Source organism: Engystomops pustulosus, chromosome 7 (genome assembly GCF_040894005.1).
Source record: "Engystomops pustulosus chromosome 7, aEngPut4.maternal, whole genome shotgun sequence".
Taxonomy (NCBI): domain Eukaryota; kingdom Metazoa; phylum Chordata; class Amphibia; order Anura; family Leptodactylidae; genus Engystomops; species Engystomops pustulosus.
In genome coordinates, this window is record NC_092417.1 from 11760780 (window position 1) to 11777466 (window position 16687).

The following is a 16687-nucleotide window of genomic DNA, read 5'->3' on the forward strand; positions in this document are numbered from 1 at the left end:
GTATTATAGTAGTTATATTCTTGTACATAGGGGGCAGTATTATAGTAGTTATATTCTTGTACATAGGGGGCAGTATTATAGTAGTTAAATTCCTGTACATAGGGGGCAGTATTATAGTAGTTATATTCTTGTACATAGGGGACAGTATTATAGTAGATATATTCTTGTACATAGGGGGCAGTATTATAGTAGTTATATTCTTGTACATAGGGGGCAGTATTATAGTAGTTATATTCTTGTACATAGGGGGCAGTATTATAGTAGTTATATTCTTGTACATAGGAGGCAGTATTATAGTAGTTATATTCTTGTACACAGGGGGCAGTATTATAGTAGTTATATTCTTGTACATAGGAGGCAGTATTATAGTAGTTATATTCTTGTACATAGGGGGCAGTATTATAGTAGTTATATTCTTGTACATAGGAGGCAGTATTATAGTAGTTATATTCTTGTACATAAGGGGAAGTATTAGTAGTTATATTCCTGTACATGGGGGCAGTATTATAGTAGTTATATTCTTGTACATAGGGGGCAGTATTATAGTAGTTATATTCTTGTACATAGGGGGCAGTATTATAGTAGTTTTATTCTTGTACATAGGGGGCAGTATTATAGTAGTTATATTCTTGTACATAGGGGGCAGTATTATAGTAGTTTTATTCTTGTACATAGGGGGCAGTATTATAGTAGTTATATTCTTGTACATAGGGGACAGTATTATAGTAGATATATTCTTGTACATAGGGGGCAGTATTATAGTAGTTATATTCCTGTATATAGGAGGCAGTATTATATTAGTTATTTTCCTGTACATAGGGGCAGTATTATAGTAGTTATATTCTTGTACATAGGGGGCAGTATTATAGTAGTTATATTCTTGTACATAGGGAGCAGTATTATAGTAGTTATATTCTTGTACATAGGGGCAGTATTAAAGTAGTTATATTCTTGTACATAGGGGCAGTATTATAGTAGTTATATTCTTGTACATAGGGGGCAGGATTATAGTAGTTATATTCTTGTACATAAAGGACAGTATTATAGTAGTTATATCCTTGTACATAGGGGGCAGTATTATAGTAGTTATATCCTTGTACATAGGGGGCAGTATTATAGTAGTTATATTCTTGTACATAGGGGGCAGTATTATAGTAGTTATATTCTTGTACATAGGGGGCAGTATTATAGTAGTTATATTCTTGCACATAGGGGGCAGTATTATAGTAGTTATATTCTTGTACATAGGGGCAGTATTATAGTAGTTATATTCTTGTACATAGGAGACAGTATTATAGCAGTTATATTCCTGTACATGGGGGCAGTATTATAGTAGTTATATTCTTGTACATAGGGGGCAGTATTATAGTAGTTATATTCTTGTACATAGGGGGCAGTATTATAGTAGTTTTATTCTTGTACATAGGGGGCAGTATTATAGTAGTTATATTCTTGTACATAGGGGACAGTATTATAGTAGTTTTATTCTTGTACATAGGGGGCAGTATTATAGTAGTTATATTCTTGTACATAGGGGGCAGTATTATAGTAGTTATATTCTTGTACATAGGAGACAGTATTATAGTAGTTATATTCCTGTACATGGGGGGCAGTATTATAGTAGTTATATTCTTGTACATAGGGGGCAGTATTATAGCAGTTATATTCTTGTACATAGGGGGCAGTATTATAGTAGTTTTATTCTTGTACATAAGGGGCAGTATTATAGTAGTTTTATTCTTGTACATAAGGGGCAGTATTATAGTAGTTTTATTCTTGTACATAGGGGGCAGTAGTACAGTAGTTATATTCTTGTACATAGGGGAAGTATTATTGTAGTTTTATTTTTGTACATAGGGGGCAGTAGTATAGTAGTTATATCCTTGTACATAGAGGGAAGTATTATAGTAGTTATATTCTTGTACATAGGAGACAGTATTATAGCAGTTATATTCCTGTACATGGGGGCAGTATTATAGTAGTTATATTCCTGTACATAGGGGGCAGTATTATAGTAGTTATATTCTTGTACATAGGGGGCAGTATTATAGTAGCTATATTCCTGTACATAGGGGCAGTATTATAGTAGCTATATTCCTGTACATAGGGGGCAGTATTATAGTAGTTATATTCTTTTACATAGGGGGCAGTATTATAGTAGTTATATCCTTGTACATAAGGGGCACTATTATAGTAGTTATATTCTTGTACATAGGAGACAGTATTATAGCAGTTATATTCCTGTAGATGGGGGGCAGTATTATAGTAGTTATATTCTTGTACATAGGGGGCAGTATTATAGTAGTTTTATTCTTGTACATAAGGGGCAGTATTATAGTAGTTTTATTCTTGTACATAGGGGGCAGTATTATAGTAGTTATATTCCTGTACATAGGGGGCAGTATTATAGTAGTTATATTCTTGTACATAGGGGGCAGTATTATAGTAGTTATATTCTGGTACATAGGGGGCAGTATTATAGTAGTTACATTCTTGTACATAGGGGGTAGTATTATAGTAGTTATATTCTTGTACATAGGGGCAGTATTATAGTAGTTATATTCTTGTACATAGGGGGCAGTATTATAGTAGTTATATTCTTGTACATAGGGGGCAGTATTATAGTAGTTATATTCCTGTACATAGGGGGCAGTATTATAGTAGTTATATTCTTGTACATAGGGGGCAGTATTATAGTAGTTATATTCTGGTACATAGGGGGCAGTATTATAGTAGTTTTATTCTTGTACATAAGGGGCAGTATTATAGTAGTTATATTCTTGTACATAGGGGGCAGTATTATAGTAGTTATATTCTTGTACATAGGAGGCAGTATTATAGTAGTTTTATTCTTGTACATAGGGGGCAGTATTATAGTAGTTATATTCTTGTACATAGGGGGCGGTATTATAGCAGTTAAATTATTTTACATAGGGGGCAGTAGTATAGTAGTTATATTCTTGTACATAAGGGGCAGTATTATAGTAGTTATATTCTTGTACATAGGGGGTAGAATTATAGTAGTTATATTCTTGTACATAGGGGGCAGTATTATAGTAGTTATATTCTTGTACATAGGGGGCAGTATTATAGTAGTTATATTCTTGTACATAGGGGGCAGTATTATAGTAGTTATATTCCTGTACATAGGGGCAGTATTATAGTAGTTATATTCTTGTACATAGGGGGCAGTGAGATACACAGCTCAGCAGACTGTATCACACAGTATAGGATTGGATAAACAGCTCAGCAGACTGTATCACACAGGATAGGATTAGATACACAGCTCAGCAGACTGTATCACACAGGATGGGATTAGATACACAGCTCAGCAGACAGAATTTACACAGAATAGGATTAGATACACAGCTCAGCAGTATCACACAGGATAGGATTAGATACACAGCTCAGCAGTATCACACAGGAGGATTAGATACACAGCTCAGCAGTATCACACAGGATGGGATTAGATACACAGCTCAGCAGTCAGTATCACACAGGATAGGATTAGATACACAGCTCAGCAGACAGTATCACACATGGTAGGATTAGATACACAGCTCAGCAGACAGTACCACACAGGATGGGGTTAGATACACAGCTCAGCAGACAGTATCACACAGGATAGGATTGGATACACAGCTCAGCAGACTGTATCACACAGGATAGGATTAGATACACAGCTCAGCCGACAGTATCACACATGGTAGGATTAGATACACAGCTCAGCAGACTATACCACACAGGATGGGGTTAGATACACAGCTCAGCACACAGTATCACACAGGAGAGGATTAGATACACAGCTCAGCAGACAGTATCACACATGGTAGGATTAGATACACAGCTCAGCAGACAGTACCACACAGGATAGGATTAGATACACAGCTCAGCAGGCAGTGTCACACAGGATAGGTTTGGATACACAGCTCAGCAGACTGTATCACACAGGAGAGGATTAGATACACAGCTCAGCAGACAGTACCACACAGGATGGGGTTAGATACACAGCTCAGCAGACAGTATCACACAGGATAGGATTAGATACACAGCTCAGTAGTCAGAATCACACAGGATAGGATTAAATACACTGGCTCAGTGGGCAGTATCACACAGGATAGGATTAGATACACAGCTCAGTAGTCAGTATCACACAGAGAGGATTAGATACACAGCTCAGCAGTCAGTATCACACAGGATAGGATTAGATACACAGCTCAGCAGACTGTATCACACATGATGGGATTGTATCACACAGGATAGGATTAGATACACAGCTCAGCAGACTGTATCACACATGATGGGATCAGATGTCACAGATGTATCACACAGGATAAGATTAGATACACTGCTCAGCAGACTGTATCACACATGATGGGATCAGATGTCACAGATGTATCACACAGGATAGGATTAGATACACAGCTCAGCAGTCAGTATCACACAGGATAGGATTAGATACACAGCTCAGCAGTCAGTATCACACAGGATAGGATTAGATACACAGCTCAGCAGTCAGTATCACACAGGATAGGATTAGATACACAGCTCAGCAGACTGTATCACACATGATGGGATCAGATGTCACAGATGTATCACACAGGATAGGATTAGATACACAGCTCAGCAGACTGTATCACACATGATGGGATGTGTTGGTTAGTAGCCAGAGCTGTTATTGTCAGTATAACTCCTCACATCTATAGGATGATGACCTTGCTCTGTGTAATGTCTCAGTATCAGGAACCTCACGTGTTACATGTGTACAATAAGGAAGAGGAAGTCACTGCTGTAACATACAATGAACATTAAAACAGGAAGATCACGCTTACGTCCTCAGGCAGAAACCGTTGAACAAAGCTCAAAATAGGAAATGAGTAAACCAGATGATGAGTGATGGACAGAAATCTGCCAGTATCTACATTTCTGTAGCTCGCAGAACCACAAGCCTGAAAGATGAAATGTGTATCTTTAATATGACACCAGTAACGTGTCTCTAGATGCTATGGAACTAAAGAATAGGCATCTGAAGTGCCCCTTGCTCTGCAGCCTCTAAACTTGACTCATTTCAGGCAAAATATGACTCTTCTCTGCTCATTGTCTTATGACTTTTTTTTTTTTAATAGAAACATGGGTGCGATATCACATAAAATATATAATTCTAGAAGCAACATTTTATCCCCTATTTGAGGGGGGGATGTAGTATAATGGGGTAAAATCTAGTGACCGGTTCCCTTTAATTTAGTACAATTTAGTATTTCTGGACAACCCCTTTAAGGCTAGTATATTACATGTGTGTTGTGTAATCTATCTGTCATAGCCGGCATGTGCACTATGTGCAAATATCTTCCCACAATGCCCCCTGCAGGTAAAAGAAGACCCCCTGGTCTGAAGATAAACTACACAGACAAAAAAACAGAACTAAATGTGAGTTTATTTTTTCATCAGATACAAATATAAAGTATGAGACTGTGATAAGTGTCATGTGACACGCGGCTGCACGATCCGGGAGGAGGAATGGCGCTCCTCAGTGGACGGTGGTGAGGAGAGTATCTGCTTTTCTGGCCACCATGGAGCAGTACTTGTCGGGGAGCCCAGCCATCCTGGAGGAGAAGCGGAGGAATAGAAGAATAGTCAGATTGGTGACCTCTATGTCTGAGATATCAGGGTGGCTAACAATATGGCGGTAACAATAGCAGTCTCGTCCCTGTCCGACTCACCTCAGCTCTTCCAACTTCCTCTGCTTCAGCTCGTCCAGTCGCGCCCTTCGCTGCCGCGCCTCCTCGTCCAGCTTCTTCCCCTCCTCGAAGTGGGCGATCCTCTCTACCACCTGCTTCTGCTCGTTCTCCCGCACCTGGCGCCTCAGCTCTCCGGCGTGCGTCATCAGCTCGGAGGCCTTCTCCTTGTGCTCCTTGCGCTCTTTCTCCATCAGCTCCCGCTGGACCCTGGGGTGGGGAAGATCAGGAGAAGACTAGTAAGAACACCTAACACCTAACTAGTAATATCCTGCATCACCTTATCATTGTCCTTACCGTAAAACCCGGTCAAACTCTGCCCGGTCGCGCTGAGCCTGCACGGCCAAGAAGTGCTCCTTCTGAGCCACCTGCTCCAGGCGCGTCTTCTTCAGGGTGGCATTCATCTCCGCCTGCTTCTTGGCTTCTTCCTTCTCTTTCTGACGCCAGGAGCGCTCCATGGATTCTTGGTTTCTCTTAGCCCGTAGAGCATCCTTGAATATAATACACAATTTTAGAGAATGATCACTGGTGGTCTATAACCACTGGCATCCCACCCATCCAGGTGGTCATGGACACTCGAGTCCTTCACGTACTGCCCTGTATGGAACCCCTTTTAGCCGTTGATAAAGTTTCTATTGGCACAGACGGGGCAGGTACCTGCTCGGCGCGGTGGTCCCGGGCTCGTTCCTGCAGCGCTCGTAGACGGGCCACTTCCTTCTCTTTCTCCTTCTTGATCTTCTCTTGCTCGGCTTCGTATTCTGCTTCTCGGGCCTGTGTAAGAACATGAGGACACGCTGATGATGTGGAGGAACACGAGACTCCCTCCCTGGGTGACTATAATTATGGATGACTCTCTGTTTCATAGGGCCATTCAGCTGCCTGGTGTCGGTCCACAATGACGCTTTGTCATATGAAAATTCCTTTCCCGTTTATCGTTTGGTTACATCATGGGAAGACGGATGTTTTGGAAGGTAACGGTGTACAGGACGGCTGCTGTCTGCTTCTTATATTTCCCTGTTGTACTGTGGGATCACCTGCCACACACCAATCGCAGGGAGTTACCTAGACAGGAGCTCCGATAGTTGGGGAAGATTATTGTGCACCATAAGGGAGGATATTAGATCTTCATCTTTTAGGCAGAGTACAGACAGCAGCTCCCTCGGGAGGACCTGTCCTGTATTACACAGACAGCTCATTTGTGTACAGTAAATGGACACAGTGTAATGCTTCATTTGTCCTGGTGGGGGGCACTGCAGGAAAATAATACTCTAATAACTCGGCCTCACATCATTGGAGACATTCTATGATCAGCTTTTTCTCTAGGGATCCTTCTAACAAGTAGGAATTCTTCAAAGTAAAGAACTCCTTTAAAAGGAACCTGTCAGCAGGTATGAACTTGCAGTACCGCAGCCAGTGTTAGGTATCGTGCCTTGAGAGATGTGTGATCAGACCTCTGTGTATGTTGTTAGCAGCAGCAGGACTGTGATATATGGATTTGTATTCCATAATTGTAGCTTCTCCAACTGCGCTGCGGTGGAGGACTATCCTCACACTACTGTGCTCTGTGCTCTCTGCACTAAACTGCTCCACAGCTGCTCTGTAGCTGTCCTGGGCTCCTAGTTGAATGCTACAGCTGTAACTCAGAGCAGGGGGAATTGGAGCAGTTCACTTGCAAAGAGATAAATCCTCTTTTCACAGTCCTGCTGCTACACACAAAAGTATGATTACACGTTACGAATCTGATGTTACACTCCCCCAGCTCATCCCTTTACCAGTTTCTGCTTGGTGTACTCCAGCACGCGCAGGTCTGCCAGCCGCTCCTGCTCCTTCCTCTCCAGCTTCTTCTTTTCATTCTCAGCATTGATACGTTTTATCTCCTCCTGGATTTCCAGCTGTTCTTGCTTCTTCTTCTCCATGTCCTGGTGTAAACCAACAACAAAAAAAAAACAGAGATCACAGACTGGTTCCTAATCCTAATAATGATGAGTTATCCAAACTTAATATCCTTGTCCAGGGAAACGTCATTAAAGGGGTATTCCGGCACATCGATACTGATGACCTATCCCTACTGCAGCAATCCCAGTTAGGTGACGATCAGATGATCGGATGTTTGAGGGTGACACAGCTTTCAGGAAGGTGCTGTGGTCTCGTCATAGCTCACCAGGCACAGCGCTGCACGTTGTGGAGTGTCTATGCTTGGTATTGCAGCTCATATGGTAAATTCCCCACTGTGGGACTAATAAAGGACTATCCTATCTTATATCCATTTACTTTGATGGGACTGACCTGCAACCCGGTTGCTTGGTCAATGAAAGTGGAAGTGACCCTCATAATAGCACTGATCAATTATTGATGATCTATCCTAAGGACAGAGCTTGAATATTTTAATCCCAGAAAACTTTGATGGCATCAAAAATTCCAGAATGGAGAGCGTGTGTAGCCGGGGGTAGCAGGGTGACAAAAAATATGTCCACCAGCGCATCTCCCATGCTAGAGGTCACTAATAGTTAAACTGCTTATGATAAAAACTACCTAGGGTCCGGTAGGTCCTGGCATCTGCCCTCCTGTGCCTGGCATTGGCAGCAGATTACAGGAAGTTCTGGGTAGACAGTTCACACCATCTGCTCACCTTGTAATCCTCCATCTGAAGCTCCTCCAGGAACTGAAGCATCTGCTGAGCTTCCTGGTCCCTCTGTTCCTCCTCCAGTATCCTGGACTGCTCGTTGTCCTCCATCTGTTTGATGATGTGGAGTTTCCCTCTGAAGAGTAAAACCCATCATGACTTTCTATTGTTAGTGCAGAATATTGAATGCAGCTCTGGAGGATGAGATGGTCTCAGCATCACCAGTACCTGATCTTCTCCAGCTTCCTCATCTCCTCAATCTCCTCCTGCGTCTTGATGGCTTTCTGCCGCTCCACCTCCATCATCTGATCCAGCCTCTTCTCCTCTTCCGCCAGCTCCTTGGAGATCAGACCTCTCTCTAGAATTTGGGCGTCTCGGATGGCGTGGCACTTGGTGCTCAAAATCATCTGTCGGTGTCAAATAAAATGGCAAATACAGGCAGTCCCCGGGTTACATACAAGATAGGGACTGTAGGTTTGTTCTTAAGTTGAATTTGTATGTAAGTCGAAACTGTATATTTTATCATTGTAGTTCCCGACAATTTATTTTTTTTGCCCCAGTGACAATTGGAGTCTCACATTATTTTGCTGTAATAGGACCAAGAATTATCAATAAAGCTTCATTGCAGACAATTTTAAGCTGATTATTGCAATCTGGGACTATTTTAAAGCATCCAGAGAGCTTCACCAGAGGTCACAGTGGGCAGAGGGGTCCGTCTGTAACTATGGGTTGTCTGTAAGTCGGGTGTCCTTAAGTAGGGGACCGCCTGTAAATACAATACTTTGTGGGACTTTTTACCCCTCATCATTGGAGTGAGACCCTCAGAATCAAACATGTACCCCCCATCCTTGCGTTGTAGCACAGCCCCTTTAGATTAGGGGGCTCATCCCTCACTCTTCCCATCACCTCATTAAGTTTCTTGATTTCGTCCTCCTGCTCCATGCGCATGGTGTTGGCCCTCTGAAGCAGGTACTGCGCCCTCTGCTGGGCCTCCTCCTCCAGGTCGCTCAGCTTCTCGTTCTTCCTCCGTAGCATCTCCTTCTGTTTCATGTAGTTCTTCCGTTCATTGGCTGCATCCTGCCGGACAATGATGGACCCCCGTTAGTGTGACCCCATGACGTCTACCACAGCCACACAGTAGGAGCCTTGTCTTACAATGGCCCCCTCCTTCTCTTCCTTCACGGCTTGCACTGCTCGCTCCCGTTCCTCCTTGGTCAGGACCCGGGCTCGTTCCTTGATGCGGCGGAAGTCCTGGTAAGTCATGATCAGGGACAGGCCGGAGGGGTCCTCGGAGGGTACACTGCCAGCAAACAAAGTAGCAAAGAGTCAAGTGTGAGGAAAGTCTATGACCCGCACAAAGATACATGTTATAGGAACCATGGAACAAAATGTTCATATCTCTATGAGCTGTCATTGCCAATGCCTGTCATCGCCCCACATTGGTCCAGATATATAGAGATGAGATAGATGGAGGGGTGAGACCATCTAACAGGCCACAGTAGGCCTACAGCCTGGGAGATGGACACCTGTGTATGCCTGCATATAAAAGACACCAGCAGAGAGAGTGGAGAGGTGAGTATTAATTTTTTTTGCTGTATGAAGCTTGGATCTGGTCCTGTATCTATGTAGCAATCTTGGTTCTGGTGCTGTATCTATGCAGTGATCTTTGTTCTGGTATGGTATCTATGTAGAAAGCTCAGTCACGTTGCTGTATCTATGTAGCAATCTTGGTTCTGGTGCTGTATCTATGTAGCAATCTTGGTTCTGGTGCTGTATCTATGCAGTGATCTTTGTTCTGGTATGGTATTTATGTAGAAGGCTCAGTCCCGGTGCTTTATCTATGCAGTCATTTTTGGTATGGTATCTATGTAGAAAGCTGGGTTCCGATGCTGTATATATGTAGTAAAATTGGTATTGGTGCTGTCCCCATGTAAAACACTTAGTTTCAATGTTACAAGTTTTGCTGTATACAGTTTGTATGTACTAAATGTCAGATCATTGAAAAACTCTAGACCGGGAGTTCACAACTTTTTTGCTGTCACGATCCATGATAGTCTTAATCTTTTGTATGTGACGTTGTGAAGTAGTGTAATATGGGAAACTAATGTGCATGGGTGGGGGGCGCACAAAGTTTGCCAGTCAGGGTCCCGAAATTCCTAGTGGCTGCCCTGGTTTGATCCACACTCATTAGAGAGCTGACCAATCACTTCACGTGTGACACCTCCCCTCCATGGTTCTTGTTTCTCTGGTGACAGTGTAGGTGACATCTATGGTGACAGTGTGGATGACATCTATGGTGACAGTGTGGATGACATCTATGGTGACAGTGTGGATGACATCTATGGTGACAGTGTAGGTGACATCTATGGTGACAGTGTAGGTGACATCTATGGTGACAGTGTAGGTGACATCTATGGTGACATCTATGGTGACAGTGTGGATGACATCTATGGTGACAGTGTAGATGACGTCTATGGTGACAGTGTGGATGACATCTATGGTGACAGTGTGGATGACATCTATGGTGACAGTGTAGGTGACATCTATGGTGACAGTGTAGGTGACATCTATGGTGACAGTGTAGGTGACATCTATGGTGACAGTGTAGGTGACATCTATGGTGACAGTGTGGATGACATCTATGGTGACAGTGTAGGTGACATCTCTGGTGACAGTGTAGGTGACATCTATGGTGACAGTGTAGGTGACATCTATGGTGACAGTGTGGATGACATCTATGGTGACAGTGTAGGTGACATCTATGGTGACAGTGTAGGTGACATCTATGGTGACAGTGTGGATGACATCTATGGTGACAGTGTAGGTGACATCTCTGGTGACAGTGTAGGTGACATCTCTGGTGACAGTGTAGGTGACATCTCTGGTGACAGTGTGGATGACATCTATGGTGACAGTGTGGATGACATTTATGGTGACAGTGTAGGTGACGTCTATGGTGACAGTGTAGGTGACATCTATGGTGACAGTGTGGATGACATCTATGGTGACAGTGTGGATGACATCTATGGTGACAGTGTAGGTGACATCTATGGTGACAGTGTAGGTGACGTCTATGGTGACAGTGTAGGTGACATCTATGGTGACGGTGCCCTGACCAGCAGATGACATCCCGTGCCCTGCACTTACACAAGGTCTCGGATCAGGTCGCTGGTGATGATCCGGATGGTCTCCGGCTTGCGTCCCCGTGTTGGCGCAGACACCGCGTTACGTCTTCCAGTTTCTCCTCTCTGTACAATGGGGGTGTCATTTTTTGGTTGTTGCTTTGTAGAGAAAAAAAAATAATCTCCATAACAATGTTCTCAAGATTTTCACCAATAATATCAGTCACCACACAGTGCCCCTTATGATTTTAGGAGACACATGCACTCCCGGACAGACATCAATGATGGATGGGAAGGACCAGAACATCTTGGACCTCCCATTACTGACCTTGACTCCAAACAGACTCTCGTCCACCTCGGAGCTGAGCGCCTTGGTGCGGTACTTTCGGGCCTTTGATCTCTGGGAGCCATTAGAGCCGGAGCTGACTGACCCCACAACACTCTCAGGCTGCAAGAGGATGGTAATAGGGAATGTTACAGGAGAAATGTGCGGATGTGGCCTCTAGGGGACGCCACAACATGATTGTCAGATTACAGGGAATCTGTGGGGATCCTTTCATAGAACTTATAGAGATATCGTATACATGAGATAATTATAAGTTACAATTAACAGGGATAACGGGTGGATATTAGATAGAAAGCCGCGCTGACGTCCTCCAACAATAGTAAATAGATAAAAAGACAGCGTTTTACTCCATGTCCAATGCGATATTTCGGCTCATGAGGAGTCTTTTTCGAGCTGGATGGATTAAAATAATTTTTATCTCTGGATCTCCTGGAGTGCAATATTTTATCAATTTACTAGATAGATGTGAAAGAGATAAATAGCATAGTATTTGCTATAGTATATATACATATATCTCCCAGTACAGTATATATACACATATCTCCCGGTACAGTATATATACATATATCTCCCGGTACAGTATATACACATATCTCCCGGTACAGTATGTACACATATCTCCCGGTACAGTATGTACACATATCTCCTGGTACAGTATATACACATATCTCCCGGTACAGTATATACATATATCTCCCGGTACAGTATGTACACATATCTCCTGGTACAGTATATACACATATCTCCCGGTACAGTATATACACATATCTCCCGGTACAGTATATACATATATCTCCCAGTACAGTATATATACACATATCTCCCAGTACAGTATATATACATATCTCCCGGTACAGTATATATACATATCTCCCGGTACAGTATATACACATATCTCCCGGTACAGTATATATACACATATCTCCCGGTACAGTATATATACATATATCTCCCGGTACAGTATATACACATATCTCCCGGTACAGTATATACACATATCTCCCGGTACAGTATGTACACATATCTCCCGGTACAGTATGTACACATATCTCCCGGTACAGTATATATACATATCTCCCGGTACAGTATATACACATATCTCCCGGTACAGTATATACATATATCTCCCAGTACAGTATATATACACATATCTCCCGGTACAGTATATACACATATCTCCCGGTACAGTATATATACATATCTCCCGGTACAGTGTATACACATATCTCCCGGTACAGTATATACATATATCTCCCAGTGCAGTATATATAGACATATCTGCCGCTACAGTATATATACACATATCTCCCGGTACAGTATATATACATATATCTCCCAGTACAGTATATATACACATATCTCCCGGTACAGTATATATACATATATCTCCCGGTACAGTATATACATATATCTCCCAGTACAGTATATATAGACATATCTGCCGCTACAGTATATATACATATATCTCCCGGTACAGTATATACATATATCTCCCAGTACAGTATATATAGACATATATCTGCCGGTACAGTATATATATATCTCCCGGTACAGTGTATAGATATGACATTTATCTCTCACCATTGTCTCCGCTTCCGTCTACTGCAATTGGTGTTGATCGGTCGTCACGGAAACGGCTACTTCCGGTGCTTGTAGTGGTTGCTGTGACAGCGGGGAAGGACCCGGAAGTCACGACACTATGTGCGTGCGCGGGAAACTTGCGCTCTCTTCAGTCAGCTGAGGTGCGGCTGCGCATGCGCTGTGTGTGTGGCGGGCTCCGTATCACACGCTGTGAGGTAACTGTGCAGCTCTGTGTGATCCATATCACATCGTGTCACGTGCTCGCTAGGTTAGTTTTTCCAATCCTGCCCGGGCCGTTACATTAATGTCATGTGACCCGTGTGATCAATCAATACCTGCATCGGTCACATGACACGCGCGTGACGTCAGAGCTGCTGGTATGATGTCACAGCTGTACTGCAGGGACACAGTGGGTGAGGTTTGTGCTTCTCTCATCGGAATTACTCTAGTTAGGGTGAGTTTTCTAGAGTGGAGGCTGGAGCACGCCTTTAAATTAACTCCTTTCTGCCCCATGTTAAGGGAAATGTGTCCCTGATACCTGGCAGTGACGGCTGGACACGTGTATTGTACAGTACATCACTGTGGTTCCACATGTGAACAGGCGAGGGGTAATATAGACAGTAACACGGTGTGCGCCCCGCCTGGTACAACCTCGTTAAATGGGCAGCTATCATCTGACCGCCCCTTTAAAAGTCACAAGTTGAACAGAAAGTAGGTTTTCAGGACTAATTTGGAGCCTACTTGTGGGGGAAGAAGAGACATGAAGAAAATCCCAGTCCTCTACCTCCAGTTCCCCAGATTATCTTTCTATAAGTGGTAACAGACAGGACTAGAGCACTTCTCACAGGCACAAGGGCTTTCCAGGGAGCCCGCAAGATCTCACTTAGGTGCAATTACACATCAGCCACTAGATGGCAGTGTAAGGCTACAGTTACATGAATGTATCTCTGCACGGTTACATCCGGCACTATGGAGAGGAGGAGGGGTGTGACCCATCCCCTCTCCATACTGATCCCCGGCGCCGTAATACGGGGAAAGATCTTTTCCCTGTGTACAGAGTGGTACGGTATCGCTCCGTGCACCCATTGTCGCCTATGGAGGACGTATGTCCCCTTATGGTAGTGTGAATGTAGCCTAACAGTTACATCCGCACTGGTAAAGGCTGATCACATATGTAAAGGGGAATTCTCAAAATCTGCGCCAAATAGAGGGAATAGAGAAAAAGAGGAGTATGTGGCTGCGTAGAGGCACGGAGGAGTGCGTGGCGCCATGGAGGGCGCCGTGCAAAGAGACGCCATGTGATTACCACACAGTGACCAGTTACCCTAGATTTCTATGGGGGCTGAGGTGCTGAGGCTGATTGTGCAACCGTATCATCGCCCCCCCCCCCCCCCCCCCATGGTCATGTACATGGGGCAATTTTCCAAAATACTTTTTGTATCAATTCCTTGTGGTTTTCTAGATCTCTGCTTGCTGTCATTTTATAGGAAGCTTAAAGGGGTATTCTCGTCTGGGCACTCACATTCAGTTTCACTATTCTTCCATATATAAACATTTTTTCAATTAGATGTTATTAAAAAAAATGTTCCTGTGTGAAAATAATTTCACATAAATAAAGTCATGTTGTCCCTTAGAAACCAGATAGCTTCCTCGGATACGACCACGTCACACTCTAGCAGTGGTGGCCAGACTTGGGCTATATTGTCCTGTCGGACCACCAGGATTCAGCAATCATTACCACAGGACGGCTGTGGGACCTGCAGTAACTCCCGGACATTTTATATACAAAACCTTTTTTGTTTATTTGTGCAACTCTTGGGCAGAGGTGGCCGTATCCGAGGAAGTCATCTCGTTTCTAAGGGACAAAATGTCTATGACTATTTATGAGAAATTATCTTCACACAGGAACATTTTTTTTAATAACATCTAATTGAAGACTTTATTTATGTGGCCGATTAATGAAACGGAATGTGAATGCCCAGACGAGAATACCCCTTTAATTGTTTACTTCCTATGGATAAACATGAGTCCCTGGTTATGTGATGTCACACAGGTGCACAGCTCGTTATATATCCCTGGTCATGTGATGTCACACAGGTGCACGGCTTATTATATATCCCTGGTCATGTGATGTCACACAGGTGCTCGGCTCGTTATATCCCTGGTCATGTGATGTCACACAGGTGCTCGGCTCGTTATATCCTTGGTCATGTGATGTCACACAGGTGCATGGCTCACTATATCCCTGGTCATGTGACGTCACACAGGTGCACGACTCGTTATATCCCTGGTCATGTGATGTCACACAGGTGCACAACTCGCTATTTCTCTGGTCATGTGATGTCACACAGGTGCACAACTCGCTATTTCTCTGGTCATGTGATGTCACACAGGTGCACGGCTCATTATATCCCTGGTTATGTGATGTCACACACGTGCACAGCTCATTATATCCCTGGTCATGTGATGTCACACAGGTGTATGGCTCATTATATCCCTGGTCATGTGATGTCACACACGTGCACGGCTCATTATATCCCTGGTTATGTGATGTCACACACGTGCACAGCTCATTATATCCCTGGTCATGTGGTGTCACACAAGTGCACGGCTGGTGATATCCCTGGTCATGTGATGTCACACGGGCACGGCTCGTTATATATCCCTGGTCCTGTGATGTCACACAGGTGTACGGCTCATTATATAACTGGTCATGTGATGTCACACATATGCACGGCTCGTTATATATCCCTGGTCATGTGATGTCACACAGGGGCACAGCTCGTTATATATCCCTGGTCATGTGATGTCACACAGGTGCACGGCTCATTATATATATATCTGGTCATGTGATGTCACACAGGTGCACGGCTCATTTTATACCTGGTCATGTGATGTCACACAGGTGCACGGCTCATTTTATACCTGGTCATGTGATGTCACACAGGAACTGGTATTTTTATCCACAGGAAGTAGATTGACAACAAGCAGAGATGTAGAAAACCACAAGGAATTGGTATAGAAAGTGTATTGGTAAATTTTAGAACTTTGAGTCGATAATATTAATTTTCTGAAATAGGACAATCCCTTTAACTGTCATTGATAAACATCCACATTTCACCCCGCGCCTTTTAGGTTTGCACCAGTCACTTCCCATTAGAGAGAAGACCTCATAGTAGCTGCATCTGAAATAAAATCCATAGGGTGAACTCATTGTAAAGGATGAAATGCAGTAAAGTCATGTCTGTATTTGTCCACTAGGGGGAGCCACATCCTTGAG

The 16687-nt window shown here is 43.3% G+C and overlaps 1 protein-coding gene across 1 annotated transcript; it reads right to left on the bottom strand.

Annotated features, from left to right (window-relative positions):
- Window positions 1-5416: 5416 nt before the first annotated feature.
- CFAP45 (cilia and flagella associated protein 45) lies at window positions 5417-13566 on the bottom strand. The gene is made up of 12 exons (XM_072114766.1): window positions 13408-13566; window positions 11809-11928; window positions 11506-11639; window positions 9514-9658; window positions 9265-9435; window positions 8587-8765; window positions 8365-8494; window positions 7508-7654; window positions 6393-6506; window positions 6033-6226; window positions 5721-5945; window positions 5417-5603 (listed from the first exon to the last, which is right to left on the bottom strand). Exons 1-12 carry the CDS (start codon window positions 13408-13410, stop codon window positions 5528-5530), a joined length of 1638 nt encoding a protein of 545 aa, XP_071970867.1. The 5' UTR covers window positions 13411-13566; the 3' UTR covers window positions 5417-5527.
- Between the last annotated feature and the right edge of the window lie 3121 nt (window positions 13567-16687).

What these genes read in the sequence shown, in the direction of transcription:
- CFAP45 (XM_072114766.1), bottom strand. An exon ending in GACCTGATCCGAGACCTTGT is followed by an intron (nt 9,659 to 11,505) that starts GTAAGTGCAGGG and finishes GTTTGCTGGCAG; the next exon opens with TGTACCCTCCGAGGACCCCT. An exon ending in AGGAAGTTGGAAGAGCTGAG is followed by an intron (nt 5,604 to 5,720) that starts GTGAGTCGGACA and finishes CTTCTCCTCCAG; the next exon opens with GATGGCTGGGCTCCCCGACA.